The 27,212-nt window shown below is 41.2% G+C and overlaps 3 protein-coding genes across 4 annotated transcripts in view; all 3 read left to right on the top strand.

Annotated features, from left to right (window-relative positions):
• Window positions 1-27,212, top strand: part of LOC137653742 (uncharacterized) — a 132,825-nt gene that overhangs the window by 40,972 nt on the left and 64,641 nt on the right. The gene's annotated exons all lie outside the window — the stretch shown is intronic.
• LOC137653737 (zinc finger protein 43-like) lies at window positions 149-24,857 on the top strand. Of its 2 annotated transcripts, XM_068387354.1 has the most exons (3): window positions 149-279; window positions 2,910-2,990; window positions 22,598-24,857. In XM_068387354.1, exon 3 carries the CDS (start codon window positions 22,759-22,761, stop codon window positions 24,793-24,795), a length of 2,037 nt encoding a protein of 678 aa, XP_068243455.1. In that variant the 5' UTR covers window positions 149-279; window positions 2,910-2,990; window positions 22,598-22,758; the 3' UTR covers window positions 24,796-24,857. The 2 variants fall into 2 exon arrangements, with proteins under 2 accessions (XP_068243455.1, XP_068243456.1); XM_068387355.1 differs by lacking the exon at window positions 22,598-24,857 and having other exon boundaries at window positions 2,910-5,188.
• On the top strand, window positions 13,181-15,004 carry LOC137652987 (zinc finger protein 429-like). Its single transcript, XM_068386377.1, has one exon. The coding sequence runs from the start codon at window positions 13,181-13,183 to the stop codon at window positions 15,002-15,004; it is 1,824 nt and encodes a 607-aa protein (XP_068242478.1).

The raw sequence follows: 27,212 nt of genomic DNA, 5'->3' as shown, positions 1-27,212 counted from the left end.
ATATATATATATATATATATATATATATATATATATATATATATATATATATATATACATACATATCCATGTGTATGTAAATTAAAAACAAGTTTTCAAATTTATTACATTTACACTTTTCAAGATGGAGGCTCTAGAGTGGTTATATATTTAATCAAATTCAAGTGTATTTGATATCAATATTTACGTTATGAGAGAAACTTTATACTTAATACTAAGCTTAAGGGTTTTTTAGTTATTAACCCAGATAACACAAGTATATCAAGGGCCACCTCATAGGTAAGAAACCATATCATACTGTAAGAATTAAGGTGTAATGCAAATTTAAGGATTTTGGCCTGTTTTGTAGGTTATGCTACTTTTATTTGGCAGCTTTAGCTACAGAAAATCGGAGGGGCCTTTGTATAACGACGGACAAGAACACGAACATAGAACAATATCTAACCTACCTTAACCTACAAGTCATGTCCTTACCTACTTAACTAACTGGGGGGGACTTAACCCTCCCTGTGACTCCCCCTTAGACTGCCGTATTCTTAGCGTTAAAGTGGGTGGAGCCTTTGTATATCAGCGGCCAGTTCCTCCCATTTGTATTAAAAATGGACATCAACTAACCTAAACTTTCCCCCCTAACCTAACCTACAAGCCGTGTCCTTACCTACTTACCTAATGGAGGGGTTAACGCCCCCCTACAACCCCCCTTATACTACCGTATTCTAAGTTAGACATAATAATACATACAGGTGGCCGCTATCATACATACACCTCAAGCGGGTTTACACGCTCGAATGCCATTTGACAGACAGGTGTTTGAAGTAATGTTCGAACGAGTGAACGGGGTATTTGGCTGACGGACATCTTCGTCGAAGAGTTCAAAGAAACTCTGTTTTCACCTGACTCTGGTTAGCGGGGCTTTTCATTGTCCACAAACCCTATGCATTTGTGACTGACTAGACCTCTCTGAACCATTTGAGAAGCAGGTTCGACAACCGATTTCAACGAACCGTTCAACCGTGTGAACCCCGCTATAGGGTAGAAAATAAGTTAGGGAATGTGAATCTTAAATGTTCATAATTTTTGGTGGAAGGTTAAGTAAACTAACCCTAGAGTTGAATAATGACACACCGTCCTCAGGTTAGGTTTGGAAAGACTCGGGTTTTGATCCTTACTAGCACCAGTAACAGGATAAATGTGAATTATCATAATTTACTATTAAATTATAAACTGCTGTCACATGAGCATATTTTCTGGTCTCTTATTGTATCTTGATATCAGTTAAGTTCACACAAGGTGATCCATTGCGAGAGGAAAAGTAAAGATGCCAATGATAGTCACCTTGTAAAATTTAATAAGTTCCACTGATGGCAATACAGTATAGTTTAAATCCGTACAATAAAGCCATATTTCATCTGCACTATTGGGGGTTATATTTTAGGTCAATGAAAAATTTATCTTTTAATTACTATATAATAATAAGTTTTAACACTAGCAAGGCTCATTTACTCAAAATATCTTTCATTTTCTTTGGTCTATTAATTTCAAATCTCTTTTGTTCCTATACATAATACAATCCTGCGACCTTTAATAGGAGTACTACTTCAGCAAAGCTGGAATGCCTGTCAAGCTTAATAAAAGGGGTTAACATAGTTTTGACTTCAGCCCCAGCGGTGTAACGACATACTTTTCCTTGTGTCCTGCTTAGGCCCAATTTATGCTGGGTGCTTGCTCTTTCCAGGTTGTTTGTGTGGTTACTTGTGCTTTCATAATGGCTACATGGGAAGAAATGCGCCTTAGCCCTTGCAAGCCCAGCCAAGGTTGTGGCCGGTTTACAAGTAAAGCTGAAATAGACCCTCATTCCTTGGTCTAAATGAAAGTAGAGCTACCAGGCGGGTGGGCAGGGCCTGCAGGGTCACCGGCAGCCAGCTGTGTTCACTCCATTTTGTGCAGAAGATTTAAACATTAAAATTCTATGTAGTACATGAAAATCTAAGTGTTTGTGCTATATCTATAAATTTTGAGTATTTAAGATCTTCTCTTATTAAAGGTCTCCGGTTTGTATGGTTAGGAAAAATACAAATTGAATAAAAGAATTTACATTTTCTTTATCAGGGCCTATGTTTCTCCTCCATATGGTAGTACAGGCCTTATTTACCCATCATAATCCTTTGCTTTTTCTAATAATGGTACATAATTATTCACAAAAAATTAGTTTATCTACCGTATTTCTAACACATTTACTGCTCTTCGAACTCGTGCTTGACATTCCAGTGTATCTCCCAGGTAACAGTAGTGCTCTATCTTCTCTGACACCTTTTCATCTATCACAACAGTGCTCTCAACTCCCGTGTTATCAATTAATCAATTTCAGTTTTCTAGAATCTTATTCCGTGTAGATTCTGTAATCCACGGTATCTGTTACTTTTGGTAAATGGGACGTATTCACCCCCACACCTCTCCCACAGCAATTACATGACAAACTTTCCTTATTGTATCATCTTCATTTCCTTTTTTAGTCACCAGTAGTTTTACGTAGTTGACCTTCGGTCTTCTCCTCCATTCCTCTTTTTAAACAATTCCATCACTTCTTCGTTTGAATCCAACTCTTACACACACTCATTTGCAAACAGCAGTAACCTCATTCGTGTCTTCCTCCATTTCTATGATAAACTACAAAAGGGTTCAATGCTGATCATTAATGGAGTCCATTTATCTCCGACTTCCGATATCCCTACCATTGGCTAGCTTAAAAGAACTGATAATTGTAACAAAACAAAGATAAAGAATTGACTATTAACAAAAGACCAGAGGATTACTGTTCATAAAACAAGTGTCATACAGAAAGCATTACCCTATATTTTGTAACTGTTATAATTTAGCTCAGTCTTCTATGTTTTTTTTTTTTTTCTCAGGATCTGCTGAAATGAAGTTGGACATTTTACCCTCTTTGAGTTACTTATACTGATGGATTAACTTCACAGGATCATCATCAAGTAACAAAGCAGGGACACTTATTTTTACCCTGTACAGTACTGTAACTGAATTATTCCTCTATAAAAATGTGACATTTTATACGAGACTGATAGGAATTTTGTTACTCCTAAGTACCTTAATAGATAAGTATATTCTTTATTTGAGAATAACTGTATTGCTGGATATTAATTTTTACTTCCTGGTACAGTATATGCTGTTTTCAAATGGGAATTACAAATGCTCATGATTGTATGTTTGAAAAATTGTTTACCATCTTACATCTCATTACATTTCATATTGTTACTTAATATATTCAAGTTATGAATACTGATATGGGGCACTATGTGTGTTCTTTGTGTAACATTTCTTTTGGGGAATTGTCTATTCTTCACCTTCACATGGGAGTTCATGTAGAATTCGTGGGCCCAAAAGATAGATTTCCTAGTGAAATACCAGAGATTAACACTGTGTCTGAAGGCAAGAAAAATTCTGATGGCAAAGAAGAGTATCAGTGTACAGTATGCCACAAGTATTTCAGCAACCGTAGTGTTTTTTCACTTCATAATCTTGCTCACCACGAGGGTAAAAGTTTCCAGTGCAAAATATGTGGAAAAGTTTTCTCGTCAAAAAGTGGTGTGTATAATCATGTCTGTAGTCACATAAGTGAAAGGCTTTGTAGGTGCACTAGAGGTCATCTTTCCCTGCAAGGAAAGGACAATCAGCCAAGACTATTTGAGAGTGCCGAGGATTTACTAAAATGCAATGTGTGTGATGGAGGGTTTAGCTCAAAGAAAAGATTAGAAAATCATATTAATAAGCACAAGGAACATAGTTGCCCCATTTGTAAAATACCTTATAAAGGGCCACTTGATTACGATAAGCACATGAGACGCCATTTTCAAGTTTCGGTACATTTATTTCGATGCGAGATATGTTTTGAAACATTTTGTAACAAAGAAGAGAGAGATTACCACATGAAAATTCACCAATCCCCACACAGTGTGGAAGTGGATTTGATCAGTCGCAGTTGTGATCCAAAGACTTCTGCATTGAAAGATGGGAAAATCACAAATGACAGTGCAAGTACTTCAGAAGATATGGTCTCCAAACGATTTAAATCAGACCATTTGCAAGAAAGTGGTAGAAACTTTGAACAGTGTCTCGGTTCAGGTAAAGGGAGTGATCTGCACAGTACACTTAAGGGGGTCAGGGTTTTACGTGGGACAATAAGTGAGATATCTAAAAAAGCACACAATCATTCAGGCAACGAAACAATGGGGAATACTAGTGAAGTCAACATCAAAGAGTTCTCAAATTTCAAGTCCCACAAAGATTTTTCGGCTACAGTTGGGAATAGCAATATTAATTTCAATATGAAATCTAGTGCTGTTGAAGAAATTGGAAAATATGAGTGCAAGCTGTGTTTGACTGTGGTGAGAGAAAAGCATGCGTTTTGGCAGCATTTGGTGGAGCATTCTGAGGATGTGCCTTTAACATGTAAAATTTGTGTGGAAGTCTTTGATGACGTAGATTCGTGGAAGATTCACACAAAACAGAAATGTAGTTGTGCCCTTTGTGGAAAGATGATAAAAAGAGCGAATTATGGTCAACACAAAAAAATCTGCCCAATCAGTTACCCCTTTAAGTGTCGTGTTTGTATCAAAAGATTCTCATCGTCAGAAGTCTTTAGAGACCATATGAAAACACATTCCCAAGAGAAGTCATGCAGATGCAAAGTCTGTGGGGAAGTGCTTCTTTTGAAATATGAAGTAGAGAGGCACAACAAAATGCATGGGGAAGAAAGTGTAGAACCAGTTTCCATGAGTGAGGATGAGGATGATCCCTCCTCCGCTACAAGTGCCAATGATCCTTCACATGACGTGAAATCAATTCAGTCATTGCAAAATGTGGATATGTCTTATGAAGAAAGGGATGAAAAAATACCACTATCTTCAATAAGAAAGTTATGTTCAATTGATTACAGTTCAGTGAACTCTCTTGATACCATAATTGTCAAGGAAGAACCATTATTTGAAGAGGATAAACTTTTTAATGACAAAGATACAAAAGACATAGAGCAAGATAATTTTGTGATAATGACTGGCGAAGTAGATAATTTTATTGTGGATGAAAGTGTAGAGGATCCATTAGCATAAACTTTTTCTAACCTTTTATTTTTGTACTAAATTATAAGAATTAATAAAGAGTAAACAAACCACCTAGTTAAAATTCATGTATGCTTAGATTGGAGGATATATTTTCAACTGTTCTAACACAAAGTACAGTGAACCCTCGCTACTTCGCGGTTCGACCATCGCGGATTCACCACTTCGCGGATTTTTTCCATAACCCATATATATACAGTATATATATATATATATATATATATATATATATATATATATATATATATATATATATATATATATATATATATATATATATATATATGTATGCATGTATTTATGTATATATGTATGTATGTATATATGTAGGTATGTATATGTGTATACATATAAATATATATACACACATATATATTTCTGGGCTCGAACCTGTGCCGCCCAGTGAATAAGCTCCATTTAGCACTTATTCTTAGGTAATTTACTGCTAAATATACCAGAGAAAAAATGTAAAGGAGTGCTAGGTTAACTAGCTCGCTCACCTATTGGTGTCGGTATAAAATTGGGCGTATATTCCAGAGGTCCCGCACTATTTAGATTAATCCACGACAGAGAACCCCAATAGAGGAGAGCCGTTCAACCTCACTCGGTACTACTAACAATGCATCCGCTCAGAACCCAACTCCTTTTAGCACGACGAGTAAAGTAACCCGCATTTTTGTGGTGCTCTCGAATTTTGGTTATTTTCTAGTGAATTATGGCTTCTTCGTCGGTTTCCCAGGAGACACCGTCTAAGTTAAGTACCAAGCTGGGTTTTACTGTGTTTTGAGCAACCTAGATCGTTTAATATTTATATTATAGGAGTTTATTCTCTTTGTTCATACCGATCTTGCTTGATTTCACTACAGTTGGTACTCCTGTTTTTGAGAGCTTTTAATTTTCACTTGCGGTGTTACTATGTGTATTATTTTTATTATCAAATATTATTTGTTATTGTGAATATTCATTATTTAGCGTTTAGAATCCTCGTGGTTCAATTTTTGGGCCGATATCATTTACGTATCGCTATGGCTGCCGACCTTCGTGCTAAGGCGGCAATGTTATTTTTAGCCATCAGGTGTGTCTTTTGTGATTTAATTATTTATGTTGCATGCCTTGCCCAAAAATTTTCTATGTGTTTATTCATATATTTAACGCTATTATTATTATTATAATGAATATTTGTGCCATTACTCCGTTTGATCTGTCTGGTTGGGGATCGTCAGTTGGCAGCCCTGCTGCCTCGTATCACGTGATCCTCCCCCACGCTCCCCCTCTAGCTAGGTGGGAGGCTAGGCTTCTCCCCCCTCCACTAAGGGACCGTTGCCTTCCCTCCTTTTAGAGGGGGTAGTTAAGTGTTTATGGACTTTGTCCTCCGGGTGGCCCGGCGGTTTCGTCTCTGTCTAGTCTGGTTGGCCACCGGTCAACAGAGTTGGATCCCGGTGCACCCTATTTTATATTCACTTTTCATTCTGGCTTATGTTATACGAAACCCTCCGGGTTCGATTGGCAGTTCTTAGCTACAGTTCCGCCCCCCTATTATTTTATAACATTTCCTAGGATGATTATATATGACAGATCACTACCCCGGAGTCCCTAAAGGAATTGGTATTGAATATACCTTTATTTCCCGGCCCGGGGTCTACCCCGCCCCGGGAAATCAGACACCATGTGTCTTAATTCCTTGTTATTGCATCCTTTTTTATGCTCCCGGCTTGACCGGAATGGATGGCTATACTTTAGTTTCAAGTTAGACTTATGTTTAGGCCCGGGACCTCCAGTCCCGCCCCTATGTAAGAATATTACAGTTAAGCTCTAACCTTGCGTTAGACCTATGTTAGGCCCGGGTCCTCCGGACCCGCCCCTATTTAAGAGAATTACAGTTTCTCATATACTATTCTTTTTATAGATGGTGCATTGTCTGACGCCGGCCTGTGCAGCTGTTCTGCACCAGCCTTGTGGCCACTCCGTCTGCCGATCTCACGCCCCTTGTGGGGTTCAACTGGAAGACGTTGTGGTATGGCACCCGGATAACTGTGTGATTTGCTTCGACCTCATCACTACCCTTGGATCTGACTCGGTGAGTCCCGTTGGCTATATTGCCTTCTTATTTTATTTACTATTAGTAAGATATATATGGTCTTGAAGGACCATTGGGAGTCTCCCTTTTATAATTCCCATTATTATTTCAGGCATCCCCGGAGCAAAAGTCTGCGGCTCGGGCCACACTGAAGGTGTGGGTTGGTGGGTTTGCCCGGAATGTGAAGTCTAAGCGGCCGTACGTCCTATCTGAGGACTACTGCATCATGGTTTACCCCAACGCCAAGTCTTCAGCTGCTGTGGCTAGGCATGTGGCAGCTCCCATCATTGCCCACATTGATGCCACTATAACGGGTCTCATCGACCCAGAGCAAGATCCATCGAACGCCCCCGGAGGTCTGGAGGATAATGTTGCCTCCATGAACCTGGACGTCGAACCAATGTTGCTAGACGAGCCGGATACAGGTAGGGTGGTAAGTGAGGCAGGTGTGTCCGGCGCTGAGATTCCTATCCTCAGCCCCGCTCTTTCTTCTTCTTCTGATCGCTCTTCTTTTCTTGGATTTTCTGGGGACCGTGATTCGTCTCAACGTTCATACCCGGTTCCCCCTAAGGATAAGTCTACTTCAAGGACCTTACCCAAAGCCCGCAAGCCTCACAAGACTTCTCATGGCTCTAAACATTGTACGAACCCGTCTTCAAAGACCTCTGGTTCCTCCTCTAAGTCTCACGACCCGGGAGTTCCTTCCGCCCCTCCTGCTGCTAGCCCGGGCCTTTCCGAATCAGCCATGCTTCGCATCGTGTCGGAGATGCAGGCAAAGTTGGTTTCGGAGATGCAGTCGAGGATGGACTCGATGTTCTCTAACTTCGGTCAGAGAATTGGGGCTTTAGAGCAAGGAGCTCCGGAGAGAGTCCAAAGCTCTCTCATCCCGGATGCCTCTAAGCTCCCGCCGTTTGCCAAGAACAACCCCTGGCGGATGGCTCTTCATTCCCCGTTCTCAGACGGAATGTTGACTCTGGAGGGCCTTGGCACTCGTCCTCTAGAGGACTTTGAATTCTTTCCTCCTGGTCTGGCATTTCCATTTCATGGTTATGCCAGACTTACCGAGGAAGCTTTAGTTCGATTAGACAAGGTCCCCAAAGAGACGGTCATCTTCCCGAAGGAGCAAGCCCAATCTGTTTGGGCCAGATTTTTGAATGACATCGGCTGCACTAACACCATGCTGACGCCTTATAAAAGCTCCTTTACGATGTTCTTAATGGACAAGAACACCTTGACTCCATGCGTCAATAAGGTGGCAGAGCTTGCCTTTCAATATGCTCTGGAGGAGAAGCCCTTGCCTCCCATCCGAGAGGTGGATCCAATCTCCCTCCTTCTTCCCTCAGGTATTGAGTGTTGGGACAATGTCCATACCACCTTTACCTCCGGCAAGCTTGCAGCAGACTGTGCCTCAGTCTTGTTTAGTGAGAAGCTTCCCCGTCTCCCGGAATCCCTCATTAAACAGGAATATGATTCCCGCCTACGTGTGGGCCGTACTCTAAACCTGGCCACATCCACGGAGTCGATAGCCTTGACTTACGATACGGAGAGTATTTTTAAGTCTCTCAACAAGGCTACGTTACAGTCTTTATATTATGACTTATATGACTTCGCTACTGCTAAACGCAGATGTCGCAAGCATGTCCTAGCTGAGGCGACGATTAGGCATGAACCTAATAAACTCATCCGGTCCTCCTGTTGGGGTTCAAATCTCTTCCCCGAGGATCTCGTAGAGGAAGTCTTGGCGGAGGCCACTAGGGTTAATCAGAGCCTTAAAGCCCGTTGGGGTTTGACCCCTAAACGCAAGTATGACCCCGCAAATTATCAAGCCCGGGGTAGGAAGAAGCTTAGACCATATACCTCCACCCAGTTCAGGCAACAACAGAGTGCTTCATCCAACTTCCGGCTGCCTCTTCCTCCATCTTCTGTTGTCCCTGCACAGCCTTCCACCTCTCGGGCTCCTTCGGATGACTATGTCACCGTTCTGCTACCTAAGAGCCAGCTTTCTGGTGCCTCCACCACTTCCCCTGCCTTTAACCAGTCTTACGAGGCTCATAGCTCTTCCCAGAGTTATGGTAGAGGTAGAGGCTACCACCGTGGCTCTAACCAGAACAAAGGCAGGGGAAGAGCCTTTCGCAGAGGAAAGAACTTCCGAGGCGGACGTGGAGGCAACTCCTCAAACCAATACTGAGGTGCAGCAGGTAGGGGGGAGGCTCTATGCCTTCCGCAACAAATGGAGGTTCAGTCCCTGGGCGTTCAGTATCATCTCCAAGGGACTGGGGTGGAGTTGGATTCAAGGACCTCCTCCTCCGAACAAATTTCGTCAACATTCCACTCCGGACCTGGTCGAATTTGTCCAGGATCTTTTACAAAAGAACGCCATACAAGAAACGAAACATCTGAAGTTTCAAGGTCGGCTGTTCAGTGTCCCGAAGAAGGATTCAGACAAGAGAAGAGTGATTCTAGATCTATCCCTTCTCAACTTGTCCATTCAATGCGACAAGTTTCGAATGCTTACCGTCTCGCAGGTGCGGACCTTACTTCCCCGTGGGGCCGTCACCACCTCTATCGATCTTACAGACGCCTACTATCACGTCCCGATAGCGAGACACTTCCGTCCGTACCTAGGCTTTCGCTTAGGGGACAAAAGTTACTCCTTCAAGGTGATGCCTTTCGGGCTCAACATCGCCCCAAGGATCTTCACAAAGCTAGCAGAAGTCGCTGTTCAGGAACTCAGGAATCGAGGGATTCAAGTAGTAGCCTATCTGGACGACTGGCTCATTTGGTCAGACACCTCCCAAAATTGCCTAAAAGCCACTCACAAAGTCATCCATTATCTTCAGTCTCTAGGCTTCCAGATCAACTTCAAGAAGTCCCGTCTTCTTCCAAAATCGAAGTTCCAATGGCTCGGCCTGCAATGGGATCTTATATCTCATACTCTGTGTCTTGCCAGACCCAAGAGGTTAGAGATTGCAAGGAACACCAAACGCTTTCTCAAAGACAAAGTAAGTTCCAGACGACTCCAAGAGAAGATTCTGGGGTCCCTTCAGTTTGCCTCAGTGACGGATCTTCTTCTGAAGGCAAAATTGAAAGATATCAATCGTGTCTGGCGTTCGAGGGCGAACCGGAAGCTCCGGGACAGGAAAGTCCGCCTTCCTCCCATTCTACGGGAAAGACTTCTTCCTTGGACAAGAGCAAACAGTCTGTCAAAGTCAGTTCCCCTTCGATTTCCGCCTCCGGAATTAATCATTCACACAGACGCATCCTTATCAGGTTGGGGCGGCTATTCTCAGCTCAAGAAAGTTCAAGGTCTTTGGACTCCCTTGTTCCGCCATTTTCACATCAATGTGCTAGAGGCCATGGCAGTTCTTCTAACCCTGAAACGTCTCGCTCTTTCCAAGAAACAACACCTTCGTCTGGTCCTCGACAGCGAAGTGGTGGTCCGCTGCCTCAACAGAGGCGGGTCAAAGTCAGGGCCTCTGAACCATGTTCTAGTAGCCATATTCTCCCTAGCAGCCTCGAACCGTTGGCATCTTTCAGCTGTCCACCTGGCGGGAGTCCGGAATGCAGTGGCAGACGCCCTGTCCCGGACCTCCCCTCTAGAATCGGAATGGTCACTCGATCTAAAGTCATTTCGGTGGATTCTCTCTCAGGTTCCGGTCTCCAAGTGGACCTCTTCGCCACGGAATCCAACCACAAATTGAGAGTATATGTGGCTCCCAATCTAGACCCTCAGGCTTACGCCACAGACGCCATGTCACAGAATTGGGACAACTGTGAAAAGATTTATCTCTTTCCCCCGGTGAATCTTTTACTGAAAGTTCTAGACAAACTGAGATCCTTCAAGGGACAAGTAGCCTTGGTCGCACCCAACTGGCCCAAGAGCAACTGGTATCCTCTCCTGCGGGAGTTGAGACTATACCCTCACCCGATACCCAATCCGGTTCTGTCTCAGATAGTACAAACACGCGTTGTGTACGCTTTCTCAAACATTCAGAGCGCCCTAACTTTATGGACTTTATGAAGTTTGCGGCTATGCATGGTGCCAATATTGATCCTCAAAACACCTTGTTCCTAGAATCGGATAAACGGGATTCCACCATCCGCCAGTATGACTCCACAGTTAAAAAGTTGGCAAAATTTTTAATAGACTCAGACGTGAACTGTATGAACTTGAACCTTACAGTCACTTTCTTTAGATCTTTACTAGAATCAGGTCTGGCAGCCAATACTATCACCACTATTAAACCGGCTCTGAAAAAGATCTTCCTAGTGGGTTTTAACATAGACTTAACCGACTCTTTGTTAGCTTCAATTCCGAAAGCTTGTGCCAGACTGAAACCGGTTACTCGTCCTACCCCGGTGACCTGGTTCCTTAATGACGTACTCAAATTGGCTTCTGATACCATTAACAGTTCTTGTGATTACATGCCCCTTCTCAGGAAAACACTTTTCCTAGTGAGCTTGGCTTCCGGGGCAAGAATTTCTGAATTGGCAGCCTTGTCGAGAGACCCGGGTCATATTGACTTTCTGCCTTCAGGAGAGGTCCTTCTTTCTCCTAACAAATTCTTTTTGGCTAAGAATGAAGACCCTCAAAACAGATGGACCTCCTGGAAAATTGTTCCCCTCACGCAAGATCCGTCGCTGTGCCCTGTCACTACTCTTAGTACTCTGAGTACCTGCACGACAGATGGCGCTGTTGAAGTACACCCCCTACCTGCATTGCGATCGCTGGCGGATTTTTAACGTAGAGTTTTCTGTCGAGCAACAGAGTTGCAGCTTATATAATCACCGGGTAAGTATATTCAAAAATTTATTTTATTATAAAAATAACATTTTCATTTTTTAGTCACCAGTAGCTTCGTTTTACTTTGTTGACTTTCGGTCTCCTCCATTCCTCTTTTTAAACCTTTCCATCACTTCTTCCTTTGAATCCAATGCTTCCACACACTCATTTGCAAACAGCAGTTAACCCTTTTACCCCCAGGCTATTTGGAACTTTCCGACCCTTAACCCCCAGGCATTTTTTTTTTTTCAAGTACATTTTGTAATATATATATTTTAAATTGCTCTAACAGCCTTAATTTTTGTCATAGAGAGGTCAGGTTGGTCTCATTCTTTTGTAAAATGCCTGAAGTTTCTCATAAAGTTATAAGAAATATGCCCAAAAAAAAATGTAAATAGCAGTTTTTTGCAAGAACGTATCAGTACATCCATGGGGGTAAAGGGATGAGTTTTGCGAAACGTACCAGTACGTCCATTGGGGGTAAAAAGGTTAACCTCATTCGTGTCTTCCTCCATTTCTATGATAAACTACAGAAGGGTTCAATGGTGATCATTAATGGAGTCCATTTATCTCCGACTCTTCCGATATCCCTACCATTGGCGAGCCTAAAAGATTTGTGCTTAAAAGAGAACTGATAATTGTAACAAAACAAAGATAAAGAACTAACTGTTAACAAAAGACCAGAGGATATACTGTTCATAAAAAAGTGTAATACTGAAAGCATTACCCTATATTTTGTAACTGTTATAATTTAGTTCAGTCTTCTATGTTTTTTGTTTTTTTCTCAGGATCTGCTGAAATGAAGTTGGACATTTTACCCTCTTTGAGTTACTTATACTGATGGATTGACTTCACAGGATCATCACCAAGTAACAAAGCAGGGACACTTATTTTTACCCTGTACAGTACTGCAATTAAATTATTACTCTATAAAAATGGGACATTTTATATGAGACTGATAGGAATTTTGTTACTCCTAAGTACCTTAATAGAGAAGTTTATTCTTTATTTGAGAATAACTGTATTGCTGGATATTAATTTTTACCTCCTGGTACAGTATATGCTATCTGTTTTCAAATGGGAATTACAAATGCTCATGATTGTATGTTTGAAAAATTGTTTGCCATTTTCCATCTCATTACATTTCATATTGTTACTTAACATATTCAAGTTATGAATACTGATATGGGGCACTATGTGTGTTCTTTGTGTAACATTTCTTTTGGGGAATTGTCTGTTCTTCACCTTCACATGGGAGTTCATGTAGAATTCGTGGGCCCAAAAGAAAGATTTCCTAGTGAAATACCAGAGATTATCACTGTGTCTGAAGGCAAGAAAGATTCTGATGGCAAAGAAGAGTATCAGTGTACAGTATGCCACAAGTATTTCAGCAACCGTAGCGTTTTTTCACTTCATAATCTTGCTCACCACGAGGGTAAAAGTTTTCAGTGCAAAATATGTGGAAAAGTTTTCTCGTCAAAAAGTGGTGTGTATAATCATGTCTGTAGTCACATAAGTGAAAGGCTTTGTAGGTGCACTAGAGGTCATCTTTCCCTGCAAGGAAAGGACAATCAGCCAAGACTATTTGAGAGTGCCGAGGATTTACTAAAATGCAATGTGTGTGATGGAGGTTTTAGTACAAAGAAAAGATTAGAAAATCACATTAATAAGCACAAGGAACATAGTTGCCCCATTTGTAAAATACCTTATAAAGGGCCAATTGATTATGAGAAGCACATGAGACGCCATTTTCAAGTTTCGGTACATTTATTTCGATGCGAGATATGTTTCGAAACATTTTGTAACAAAGAAGAGAGAGATTATCACATGAAAATTCACCAATCCCCACACAGTGTGGAAGTGGATTTGATCAGTCGCAGTTGTGATCCAAAGACTTCTGCATTGAAAGATGGGAAAATTACAAATGACAGTGCAAGTACTTCAGAAGATATGGTCTCCAAACGATTTAAATCAGACCATTTGCAAGAAAGTGGTAGAAATTTTGTACAGAGTGTCGGTTCAGGTAAAAGGAGTGATCTGCACAGTACACTTAAGGGGGTCAGGGTTTTACGTGGGACAATAAGTGAGATATCTAAAAAAGCACACAATCATTCAGGCAACGAAACAATGGGGAATACTAGTGAAGTCAACATCAAAGAGTTCTCAAATTTCAAGTCCCACAAAGATTTTTCGGCTACAGTTGGGAATAGCAATATTAATTTCAATATGAAATCTAGTGCTGTTGAAGAAATTGGAAAATATGAGTGCAAGCTGTGTTTGACTGTGGTGAGAGAAAAGCATGCGTTTTGGCAGCATTTGGTGGAGCATTCTGAGGATGTGCCTTTAACATGTAAAATTTGTGTGGAAGTCTTTGATGACGTAGATTCGTGGAAGATTCACACAAAACAGAAATGTAGTTGTGCCCTTTGTGGAAAGATGATAAAAAGAGCGAATTATGGTCAACACAAAAAAATCTGCCCAATCAGTTACCCCTTTAAGTGTCGTGTTTGTATCAAAAGATTCTCATCGTCAGAAGTCTTTAGAGACCATATGAAAACACATTCCCAAGAGAAGTCATGCAGATGCAAAGTCTGTGGGGAAGTGCTTCTTTTGAAATATGAAGTAGAGAGGCACAACAAAATGCATGGGGAAGAAAGTGTAGAACCAGTTTCCATGAGTGAGGATGAGGATGATCCCTCCTCCGCTACAAGTGCCAATGATCCTTCACATGACGTGAAATCAATTCAGTCATTGCAAAATGTGGATATGTCTTATGAAGAAAGGGATGAAAAAATACCACTATCTTCAATAAGAAAGTTATGTTCAATTGATTACAGTTCAGTGAACTCTCTTGATACCATAATTGTCAAGGAAGAACCATTATTTGAAGAGGATAAACTTTTTAATGACAAAGATACAAAAGACATAGGGCAAGATAATTTTGTGATAATGACTGGCGAAGTAGATAATTTTATTGTGGATGAAAGTGTAGAGGATCCATTAGCATAAACTTTTTCTAACCTTTTATTTTTGTACTAAATCATAAGAATTAATAAAGAGTAAACAAACCACCTAGTTAAAATTCATGTATGCTTAGATTGGAGGATATATTTTCAACTGTTCTAACACAAAGTACAGTGAACCCTCGCTACTTCGCGGTTCGACCATCGCGGATTCACCACTTCGCGGATTTTTTCCATAACCCATAAATATACAGTAATATATATATATATATATATATATATATATATATATATATATATATATATATATATATATATATATATATATATGTATGCATGTATTTATGTATTTATGTATGTATGTATATATGTAGGTATGTATATGTGTATACATATAAATATATATACACACATATATATTTCTGGGCTCGAACCTGTGCCGCCCAGTGAATAAGCTCCATTTAGCACTTATTCTTAGGTAATTTACTGCTAAATATACCAGAGAAAAAATGTAAAGGAGTGCTAGGTTAACTAGCTCGCTCACCTATTGGTGTCGGTATAAAATTGGGCGTATATTCCAGAGGTCCCGCACTATTTAGATTAATCCACGACAGAGAACCCCAATAGAGGAGAGCCGTTCAACCTCACTCGGTACTACTAACAATGCATCCGCTCAGAACCCAACTCCTTTTAGCACGACGAGTAAAGTAACCCGCATTTTTGTGGTGCTCTCGAATTTTGGTTATTTTCTAGTGAATTATGGCTTCTTCGTCGGTTTCCCAGGAGACACCGTCTAAGTTAAGTACCAAGCTGGGTTTTACTGTGTTTTGAGCAACCTAGATCGTTTAATATTTATATTATAGGAGTTTATTCTCTTTGTTCATACCGATCTTGCTTGATTTCACTACAGTTGGTACTCCTGTTTTTGAGAGCTTTTAATTTTCACTTGCGGTGTTACTATGTGTATTATTTTTATTATCAAATATTATTTGTTATTGTGAACATTCATTATTTAGCGTTTAGAATCCTCGTGGTTCAATTTTTGGGCCGATATCATTTACGTATCGCTATGGCTGCCGACCTTCGTGCTAAGGCGGCAATGTTATTTTTAGCCATCAGGTGTGTCTTTTGTGATTTAATTATTTATGTTGCATGCCTTGCCCAAAAATTTTCTATGTGTTTATTCATATATTTAACGCTATTATTATTATTATAATGAATATTTGTGCCATTACTCCGTTTGATCTGTCTGGTTGGGGATCGTCAGTTGGCAGCCCTGCTGCCTCGTATCACGTGATCCTCCCCCACGCTCCCCCTCTAGCTAGGTGGGAGGCTAGGCTTCTCCCCCCTCCACTAAGGGACCGTTGCCTTCCCTCCTTTTAGAGGGGGTAGTTAAGTGTTTATGGACTTTGTCCTCCGTGTGGCCCGGCGGTTTCGTCTCTGTCTAGTCTGGTTGGCCACCGGTCAACAGAGTTGGATCCCGGTGCACCCTATTTTATATTCACTTTTCATTCTGGCTTATGTTATACGAAACCCTCCGGGTTCGATTGGCAGTTCTTAGCTACAGTTCCGCCCCCCTATTATTTTATAACATTTCCTAGGATGATTATATATGACAGATCACTACCCCGGAGTCCCTAAAGGAATTGGTATTGAATATACCTTTATTTCCCGGCCCGGGGTCTACCCCGCCCCGGGAAATCAGACACCATGTGTCTTAATTCCTTGTTATTGCATCCTTTTTTATGCTCCCGGCTTGACCGGAATGGATGGCTATACTTTAGTTTCAAGTTAGACTTATGTTTAGGCCCGGGACCTCCAGTCCCGCCCCTATGTAAGAATATTACAGTTAAGCTCTAACCTTGCGTTAGACCTATGTTAGGCCCGGGTCCTCCGGACCCGCCCCTATTTAAGAGAATTACAGTTTCTCATATACTATTCTTTTTATAGATGGTGCATTGTCTGACGCCAGCCTGTGCAGCTGTTCTGCACCAGCCTTGTGGCCACTCCGTCTGCCGATCTCACGCCCCTTGTGGGGTTCAACTGGAAGACGTTGTGGTATGGCACCCGGATAACTGTGTGATTTGCTTCGACCTCATCACTACCCTTGGATCTGACTCGGTGAGTCCCGTTGGCTATATTGCCTTCTTATTTTATTTACTATTAGTAAGATATATATGGTCTTGAAGGACCATTGGGAGTCTCCCTTTTATAATTCCCACTATTATTTCAGGCATCCCCGGAGCAAAAGTCTGCGGCTCGGGCCACACTGAAGGTGTGGGTTGGTGGGTTTGCCCGGAATGTGAAGTCTAAGCGGCCGTACGTCCTATCTGAGGACTACTGCATCATGGTTTACCCCAACGCCAAGTCTTCAGCTGCTGTGGCTAGGCATGTGGCAGCTCCCATCATTGCCCACATTGATGCCACTATAACGGGTCTCATCGACCCAGAGCAAGATCCATCGAACGCCCCCGGAGGTCTGGAGGATAATGTTGCCTCCATGAACCTGGACGTCGAACCAATGTTGCTAGACGAGCCGGATACAGGTAGGGTGGTAAGTGAGGCAGGTGTGTCCGGCGCTGAGATTCCTATCCTCAGCCCCGCTCTTTCTTCTTCTTCTGATCGCTCTTCTTTTCTTGGATTTTCTGGGGACCGTGATTCGTCTCAACGTTCATACCCGGTTCCCCCTAAGGATAAGTCTACTTCAAGGACCTTACCCAAAGCCCGCAAGCCTCACAAGACTTCTCATGGCTCTAAACATTGTACGAACCCGTCTTCAAAGACCTCTGGTTCCTCCTCTAAGTCTCACGACCCGGGAGTTCCTTCCGCCCCTCCTGCTGCTAGCCCGGGCCTTTCCGAATCAGCCATGCTTCGCATCGTGTCGGAGATGCAGTCGAGGATGGACTCGATGTTCTCTAACTTCGGTCAGAGAATTGGGGCTTTAGAGCAAGGAGCTCCGGAGAGAGTCCAAAGCTCTCTCATCCCGGATGCCTCTAAGCTCCCGCCGTTTGCCAAGAACAACCCCTGGCGGATGGCTCTTCATTCCCCGTTCTCAGACGGAATGTTGACTCTGGAGGGCCTTGGCACTCGTCCTCTAGAGGACTTTGAATTCTTTCCTCCTGGTCTGGCATTTCCATTTCATGGTTATGCCAGACTTACCGAGGAAGCTTTAGTTCGATTAGACAAGGTCCCCAAAGAGACGGTCATCTTCCCGAAGGAGCAAGCCCAATCTGTTTGGGCCAGATTTTTGAATGACCTCGGCCGCACTAACACCATGCTGACGCCTTATAAAAGCTCCTTTACGATGTTCTTAATGGACAAGAACACCTTGACTCCATGCGTCAATAAGGTGGCAGAGCTTGCCTTTCAATATGCTCTGGAGGAGAAGCCCTTGCCTCCCATCCGAGAGGTGGATCCAATCTCCCTCCTTCTTCCCTCAGGTATTGAGTGTTGGGACAATGTCCATACCACCTTTACCTCCGGCAAGCTTGCAGCAGACTGTGCCTCAGTCTTTGTTTAGTGAGAAGCTTCCCCGTCTCCCGGAATCCCTCATTAAACAGGAATATGATTCCCGCCTACGTGTGGGCCGTACTCTAAACCTGGCCACATCCACGGAGTCGATAGCCTTGACTTACGATACGGAGAGTATTTTTAAGTCTCTCAACAAGGCTACGTTACAGTCTTTATATTATGACTTATATGACTTCGCTACTGCTAAACGCAGATGTCGCAAGCATGTCCTAGCTGAGGCGACGATTAGGCATGAACCTAATAAACTCATCCGGTCCTCCTGTTGGGGTTCAAATCTCTTCCCCGAGGATCTCGTAGAGGAAGTCTTGGCGGAGGCCACTAGGGTTAATCAGAGCCTTAAAGCCCGTTGGGGTTTGACCCCTAAACGCAAGTATGACCCCGCAAATTATCAAGCCCGGGGTAGGAAGAAGCTTAGACCATATACCTCCACCCAGTTCAGGCAACAACAGAGTGCTTCATCCAACTTCCGGCTGCCTCTTCCTCCATCTTCTGTTGTCCCTGCACAGCCTTCCAACTCTCGGGCTCCTTCGGATGACTATGTCACCGTTCTGCTACCTAAGAGCCAGCTTTCTGGTGCCTCCGCCACTTCCCCTGCCTTTAACCAGTCTTACGAGGCTCATAGCTCTTCCCAGAGTTATGGTAGAGGTAGAGGCTACCACCGTGGCTCTAACCAGAACAAAGGCAGGGGAAGAGCCTTTCGCAGAGGAAAGAACTTCCGAGGCGGACGTGGAGGCAACTCCTCAAACCAATACTGAGGTGCAGCAGGTAGGGGGGAGGCTCTATGCCTTCCGCAACAAATGGAGGTTCAGTCCCTGGGCGTTCAGTATCATCTCCAAGGGACTGGGGTGGAGTTGGATTCAAGGACCTCCTCCTCCGAACAAATTTCGTCAACATTCCACTCCGGACCTGGTCGAATTTGTCCAGGATCTTTTACAAAAGAACGCCATACAAGAAACGAAACATCTGAAGTTTCAAGGTCGGCTGTTCAGTGTCCCGAAGAAGGATTCAGACAAGAGAAGATTGATTCTAGATCTATCCCTTCTCAACTTGTCCATTCAATGCGACAAGTTTCGAATGCTTACCGTCTCGCAGGTGCGGACCTTACTTCCCCGTGGGGCCGTCACCACCTCTATCGATCTTACAGACGCCTACTATCACGTCCCGATAGCGAGACACTTCCGTCCGTACCTAGGCTTTCGCTTAGGGGACAAAAGTTACTCCTTCAAGGTGATGCCTTTCGGGCTCAACATCGCCCCAAGGATCTTCACAAAGCTAGCAGAAGTCGCTGTTCAGGAACTCAGGAATCGAGGGATTCAAGTAGTAGCCTATCTGGACGACTGGCTCATTTGGTCAGACACCTCCCAAAATTGCCTAAAAGCCACTCACAAAGTCATCCATTATCTTCAGTCTCTAGGCTTCCAGATCAACTTCAAGAAGTCCCGTCTTCTTCCAAAATCGAAGTTCCAATGGCTCGGCCTGCAATGGGATCTTATATCTCATACTCTGTGTCTTCCCAGACCCAAGAGGTTAGAGATTGCAAGGAACACCAAACGCTTTCTCAAAGACAAAGTAAGTTCCAGACGACTCCAAGAGAAGATTCTGGGGTCCCTTCAGTTTGCCTCAGTGACGGATCTTCTTCTGAAGGCAAAATTGAAAGATATCAATCGTGTCTGGCGTTCGAGGGCGAACCGGAAGCTCCGGGACAGGAAAGTCCGCCTTCCTCCCATTCTACGGGAAAGACTTCTTCCTTGGACAAGAGCAAACAGTCTGTCAAAGTCAGTTCCCCTTCGATTTCCGCCTCCGGAATTAATCATTCACACAGACGCATCCTTATCAGGTTGGGGCGGCTATTCTCAGCTCAAGAAAGTTCAAGGTCTTTGGACTCCCTTGTTCCGCCATTTTCACATCAATGTGCTAGAGGCCATGGCAGTTCTTCTAACCCTGAAACGTCTCGCTCTTCCCAAGAAACAACACCTTCGTCTGGTCCTCGACAGCGAAGTGGTGGTCCGCTGCCTCAACAGAGGCGGGTCAAAGTCAGGGCCTCTGAACCATGTTCTAGTAGCCATATTCTCCCTAGCAGCCTCGAACCGTTGGCATCTTTCAGCTGTCCACCTGGCGGGAGTCCGGAATGTAGTGGCAGACGCCCTGTCCCGGACCTCCCCTCTAGAATCGGAATGGTCACTCGATCTAAAGTCATTTCGGTGGATTCTCTCTCAGGTTCCCGGTCTCCAAGTGGACCTCTTCGCCACGGAATCCAACCACAAATTGAGAGTATATGTGGCTCCCAATCTAGACCCTCAGGCTTACGCCACAGACGCCATGTCACAGAATTGGGACAACTGGGAAAAGATTTATCTCTTTCCCCCGGTGAATCTTTTACTGAAAGTTCTAGACAAACTGAGATCCTTCAAGGGACAAGTAGCCTTGGTCGCACCCAACTGGCCCAAGAGCAACTGGTATCCTCTCCTGCGGGAGTTGAGACTATACCCTCACCCGATACCCAATCCGGTTCTGTCTCAGATAGTACAAACACGCGTTGTGTACGCTTTCTCAAACATTCAGAGCGCCCTAACTTTATGGACTTTATGAAGTTTGCGGCTATGCATGGTGCCAATATTGATCCTCAAAACACCTTGTTCCTAGAATCGGATAAACGGGATTCCACCATCCGCCAGTATGACTCTGCAGTTAAAAAGTTGGCAAAATTTTTAATAGACTCAGACGTGAACTGTATGAACTTGAACCTTACAGTCACTTTCTTTAGATCTTTACTAGAATCAGGTCTGGCAGCCAATACTATCACCACTATTAAATCGGCTCTGAAAAAGATCTTCCTAGTGGGTTTTAACATAGACTTAACCGACTCTTTGTTAGCTTCAATTCCGAAAGCTTGTGCCAGACTGAAACCGGTTACTCGTCCTACCCCGGTGACCTGGTTCCTTAATGACGTACTCAAATTGGCTTCTGATACCATTAACAGTTCTTGTGATTACATGCCCCTTCTCAGGAAAACACTTTTCCTAGTGAGCTTGGCTTCCGGGGCAAGAATTTCTGAATTGACTTTCTGCCTTCAGGAGAGGTCCTTCTTTCTCCTAACAAATTCTTTTTGGCTAAGAATGAAGACCCTCAAAACAGATGGACCTCCTGGAAAATTGTTCCCCTCACGCAAGATCCGTCGCTGTGCCCTGTCACTACTCTTAGTACTCTGAGTACCTGCACGACAGATGGCGCTGTTGAAGTACACCCCCTACCTGCATTGCGATCGCTGGCGGATTTTTAACGTAGAGTTTTCTGTCGAGCAACAGAGTTGCAGCTTATATAATCACCGGGTAAGTATATTCAAAAATTTATTTTATTATAAAAATAACATTTTCATTTTTTAGTCACCAGTAGCTTCGTTTTACTTTGTTGACTTTCGGTCTCCTCCATTCCTCTTTTTAAACCTTTCCATCACTTCTTCCTTTGAATCCAATGCTTCCACACACTCATTTGCAAACAGCAGTTAACCCTTTTACCCCCAGGCTATTTGGAACTTTCCGACCCTTAACCCCCAGGCATTTTTTTTTTTTCAAGTACATTTTGTAATATATATATTTTAAATTGCTCTAACAGCCTTAATTTTTGTCATAGAGAGGTCAGGTTGGTCTCATTCTTTTGTAAAATGCCTGAAGTTTCTCATAAAGTTATAAGAAATATGCCCAAAAAAAAATGTAAATAGCAGTTTTTTGCAAGAACGTATCAGTACATCCATGGGGGTAAAGGGATGAGTTTTGCGAAACGTACCAGTACGTCCATTGGGGGTAAAAAGGTTAACCTCATTCGTGTCTTCCTCCATTTCTATGATAAACTACAGAAGGGTTCAATGGTGATCATTAATGGAGTCCATTTATCTCCGACTCTTCCGATATCCCTACCATTGGCGAGCCTAAAAGATTTGTGCTTAAAAGAGAACTGATAATTGTAACAAAACAAAGATAAAGAACTAACTGTTAACAAAAGACCAGAGGATATACTGTTCATAAAAAAGTGTAATACTGAAAGCATTACCCTATATTTTGTAACTGTTATAATTTAGTTCAGTCTTGTATGTTTTTTGTTTTTTTCTCAGGATCTGCTGAAATGAAGTTGGACATTTTACCCTCTTTGAGTTACTTATACTGATGGATTAACTTCACAGGATCATCACCAAGTAACAAAGCAGGGACACTTATTTTTACCCTGTACAGTACTGCAATTAAATTATTACTCTATAAAAATGGGACATTTTATATGAGACTGATAGGAATTTTGTTACTCCTAAGTACCTTAATAGAGAAGTTTATTCTTTATTTGAGAATAACTGTATTGCTGGATATTAATTTTTACCTCCTGGTACAGTATATGCTATCTGTTTTCAAATGGGAATTACAAATGCTCATGATTGTATGTTTGAAAAATTGTTTGCCATTTTACATCTCATTACATTACATTATGAATACTGATATGGGGCACTATGTGTGTTCTTTGTGTAACATTTCTTTTGGGGAATTGTCTGTTCTTCACCTTCACATGGGAGTTCATGTAGAATTCGTGGGCCCAAAAGAAAGATTTCCTAGTGAAATACCAGAGATTATCACTGTGTCTGAAGGCAAGAAAGATTCTGATGGCAAAGAAGAGTATCAGTGTACAGTATGCCACAAGTATTTCAGCAACTGTAGTGTTTTTTCACTTCATAATCTTGCTCACCACGAGGGTAAAAGTTTTCAGTGCAAAATATGTGGAAAAGTTTTCTCGTCAAAAAGTGGTGTGTATAATCATGTCTGTAGTCACATAAGTGAAAGGCCTTGTAGGTGCACTAGAGGTCATCTTTCCCTGCAAGGAAAGGACAATCAGCCAAGACTATTTGAGAGTGCCGAGGATTTACTAAAATGCAATGTGTGTGATGGAGGGTTTAGTACAAAGAAAAGATTAGAAAATCACATTAATAAGCACAAGGAACATAGTTGCCCCATTTGTAAAATACCTTATAAAGGGCCAATTGATTATGAGAAGCACATGAGACGCCATTTTCAAGTTTCGGTACATTTATTTCGATGCGAGATATGTTTCGAAACATTTTGTAACAAAGAAGAGAGAGATTATCACATGAAAATTCACCAATCCCCACACAGTGTGGAAGTGGATTTGATCAGTCGGAGTTGTGATCCAAAGACTTCTGCATTGAAAGATGGGAAAATTACAAATGACAGTGCAAGTACTTCAGAAGATATGGTCTCCAAACGATTTAAATCAGACCATTTGCAAGAAAGTGGTAGAAACTTTGAACAGTGTCTCGGTTCAGGTAAAAGGAGTGATCTGCACAGTACACTCAAGGGGGTCAGGGTTTTACGTGGGACAATAAGTGAGATATCTAAAAAAGCACACAATCATTCAGGCAACGAAACAATGGGGAATACTAGTGAAGTCAACATCAAAGAGTTCTCAAATTTCAAGTCCCACAAAGATTTTTCGGCTACAGTTGGGAATAGCAATATTAATTTCAATATGAAATCTAGTGCTGTTGAAGAAATTGGAAAATATGAGTGCAAGCTGTGTTTGACTGTGGTGAGAGAAAAGCATGCGTTTTGGCAGCATTTGGTGGAGCATTCTGAGGATGTGCCTTTAACATGTAAAATTTGTGTGGAAGTCTTTGATGACGTAGATTCGTGGAAGATTCACACAAAACAGAAATGTAGTTGTGCCCTTTGTGGAAAGATGATAAAAAGAGCGAATTATGGTCAACACAAAAAAATCTGCCCAATCAGTTACCCCTTTAAGTGTCGTGTTTGTATCAAAAGATTCTCATCGTCAGAAGTCTTTAGAGACCATATGAAAACACATTCCCAAGAGAAGTCATGCAGATGCAAAGTCTGTGGGGAAGTGCTTCTTTTGAAATATGAAGTAGAGAGGCACAACAAAATGCATGGGGAAGAAAGTGTAGAACCAGTTTCCATGAGTGAGGATGAGGATGATCCCTCCTCCGCTACAAGTGCCAATGATCCTTCACATGACGTGAAATCAATTCAGTCATTGCAAAATGTGGATATGTCTTATGAAGAAAGGGATGAAAAAATACCACTATCTTCAATAAGAAAGTTATGTTCAATTGATTACAGTTCAGTGAACTCTCTTGATACCATAATTGTCAAGGAAGAACCATTATTTGAAGAGGATAAACTTTTTAATGACAAAGATACAAAAGACATAGAGCAAGATAATTTTGTGATAATGACTGGCGAAGTAGATAATTTTATTGTGGATGAAAGTGTAGAGGATCCATTAGCATAAACTTTTTCTAACCTTTTATTTTTGTACTAAATTATAAGAATTAATAAAGAGTAAACAAACCACCTAGTTAAAATTCATGTATGCTTAGATTGGAGGATATATTTTCAACTGTTCTAACACAAAGTACAGTGAACCCTCGCTACCATCGCGGATTCACCACTTCGCGGATTTTTTCCATAACCCATATATATACAGTAATATATATATATATATATATATATATATATATATATATATATATATATATATATATATGCATGTATTTATGTATATATGTAGGTATGTATATGTGTATACATATAAATATATATACACACACATATATATATATATATATATATATATATATATATATATATATATATATATATATATATATATATATATATATATATATATATATATATATATATATATATATATATATCTAAAGTAGGAAGATGTGATGTAGTTCTAAGGGAAAAGTATGGGAAATATGTCTGGGTAATAAGCAAAGCTCTACCTCCAGTTTGTTTCTTCATTATGATCAGAGATAAATGTAAACAAAACATTGGTTGCCATTTTTTATCGTGCTTTTTAGCGTGTTTAGGAAACGCATGATATAAAATTGCCTTTAATATTTGTGCCTGTTTTAGTTTAGGGTACTGTAGTACATGCATTAAGTGTTCTGTACTATAAAGGGTAGTTTGTTAACAGTACTACGTACAAGGGAAGGTTTTAAAAGTCTGAATATACATGTTGAATAAAGAGGTAAATATGGTGTCACTACTTCGTGGATTTTCACCTATCGCGGCCGCGACTGGAACCTATCTACCGCGATAAACGAGGGTTCACTGTATACTACCCATTTTTCTAGACAATTGCATGCATTTCTTCCTTCTACTACTTCCACTATTGTAATTCAAAAGAATACATTTTTATGGAACAAGCCATAATTCCACTATCCTAACTCAAAGTAGATCATCTGGTTATACCAGAGATCTGTTTCTACAATGCGTTCTAACTCGAGTTTTGATGCTAGTCGGAACGCACCTAAATACTGTACATACTACAGTATATATAAACACCAAAGTCAGACTTATGCTGATGTAGTAGTAAAGTCATAATCTAGAACATAGAAAACAGTTTTATAACAGGAAGACGTAACTAGGACCAAAAAAAAAAAAACAAATACAAATTAAGAATGATAACATGATATTAGCAAAAAATCAAATCTTTTATGGGAGCAGAATTCTTTCTAAAAGTCCTACACGTTTGTACGACAAAAACATCATAACCTGAGGACTTTAAATTTATACAAATTTGAAGTTTGATTTTATCCACCAAAGGTAAGGGCAGCTTAACTCCTTGATATTTTATTTGCTTCATGGCAAATTTCTGTTTTCTTTTTATTTCAACAGAAAATAAGTTTTGTTGGTCAAAATTTGCCGACTTTATGCCTTACTGCATGTTAATTTTTATAGTTTTCTATGTACTGTAGAAACATTCAATTGCATTTTAACAGGCGTATAAACCATTTGTTCCAATTATGGATACAAACCTTCATGTTTTGTATAGGGATATTATTGGCACCAGGAAGGCTATGAATGAAGATTCTTAAATAGGATAGGATAGAATTATAAGACTTAGGCCTCAAGCCAAACACTGGGGCATCAAAGGCCATTCAGAGCTATATGATTCAAATTAATCAACCGTATCTATACAACTCACACCATTTGGTATTATTTCAACCTATAAAACCAATCACACCACTTTCTTATAACAAAATCTAAATGTGAAATAAGAAGGTAATAAAAAGATTAAAAAAATACTATAATTAATTAAAGCTTGTGATACATACATACATATACCAAGGCACTTCCCCCAATTCTGGGGGGTAGCCGACATGAACAAATGAAACAAAACAAAAAAGGGGACCTCTACTCTCTACGTTTCTCCAGCCTAACAAGGGACTCAACCGATAAAACCCAATAATGTACTCTGTATAAATTTGTCAAGTTCAGGGTATTACAATTTTCCTCCAGGCAGTTTTACTTGGTAGCCAGTGAGCGAGGTGGGGACTACATTACTTACTGCATGCTATGCCCTCGCATTGTCTTTGTTAATATTTAGTCAACAATATCAGTAGCAGAACTATGGTTTAACTTCATAATTTTTTAAGGTCTCATGAACATGTAGAGGTTATATTTCTGCACGATCGGTTCTTTAGTTTCAGGTATGGTACAAGAAGAGCCACACTGATGTTCTTGAGATGGGGAACGTGTGATTGGTGTATCACCATTATATCTTTTGTTTTCTGCCCAGGGGCCAGGTGTTTTCAAAATCTTCTACTGCAAGAAACTTGATAAAAGATTTCCTTTTTTTCAGTAAGGACTAGTAAGTTGACAAAAAAAAAAAGTCTTAATAAATATTAGGAT

The sequence above is a fragment of the Palaemon carinicauda genome, chromosome 14 (genome assembly GCF_036898095.1).
Source record: "Palaemon carinicauda isolate YSFRI2023 chromosome 14, ASM3689809v2, whole genome shotgun sequence".
Taxonomy (NCBI): domain Eukaryota; kingdom Metazoa; phylum Arthropoda; class Malacostraca; order Decapoda; family Palaemonidae; genus Palaemon; species Palaemon carinicauda.
This window is presented reverse-complemented; position numbering and strand designations above follow the sequence as displayed.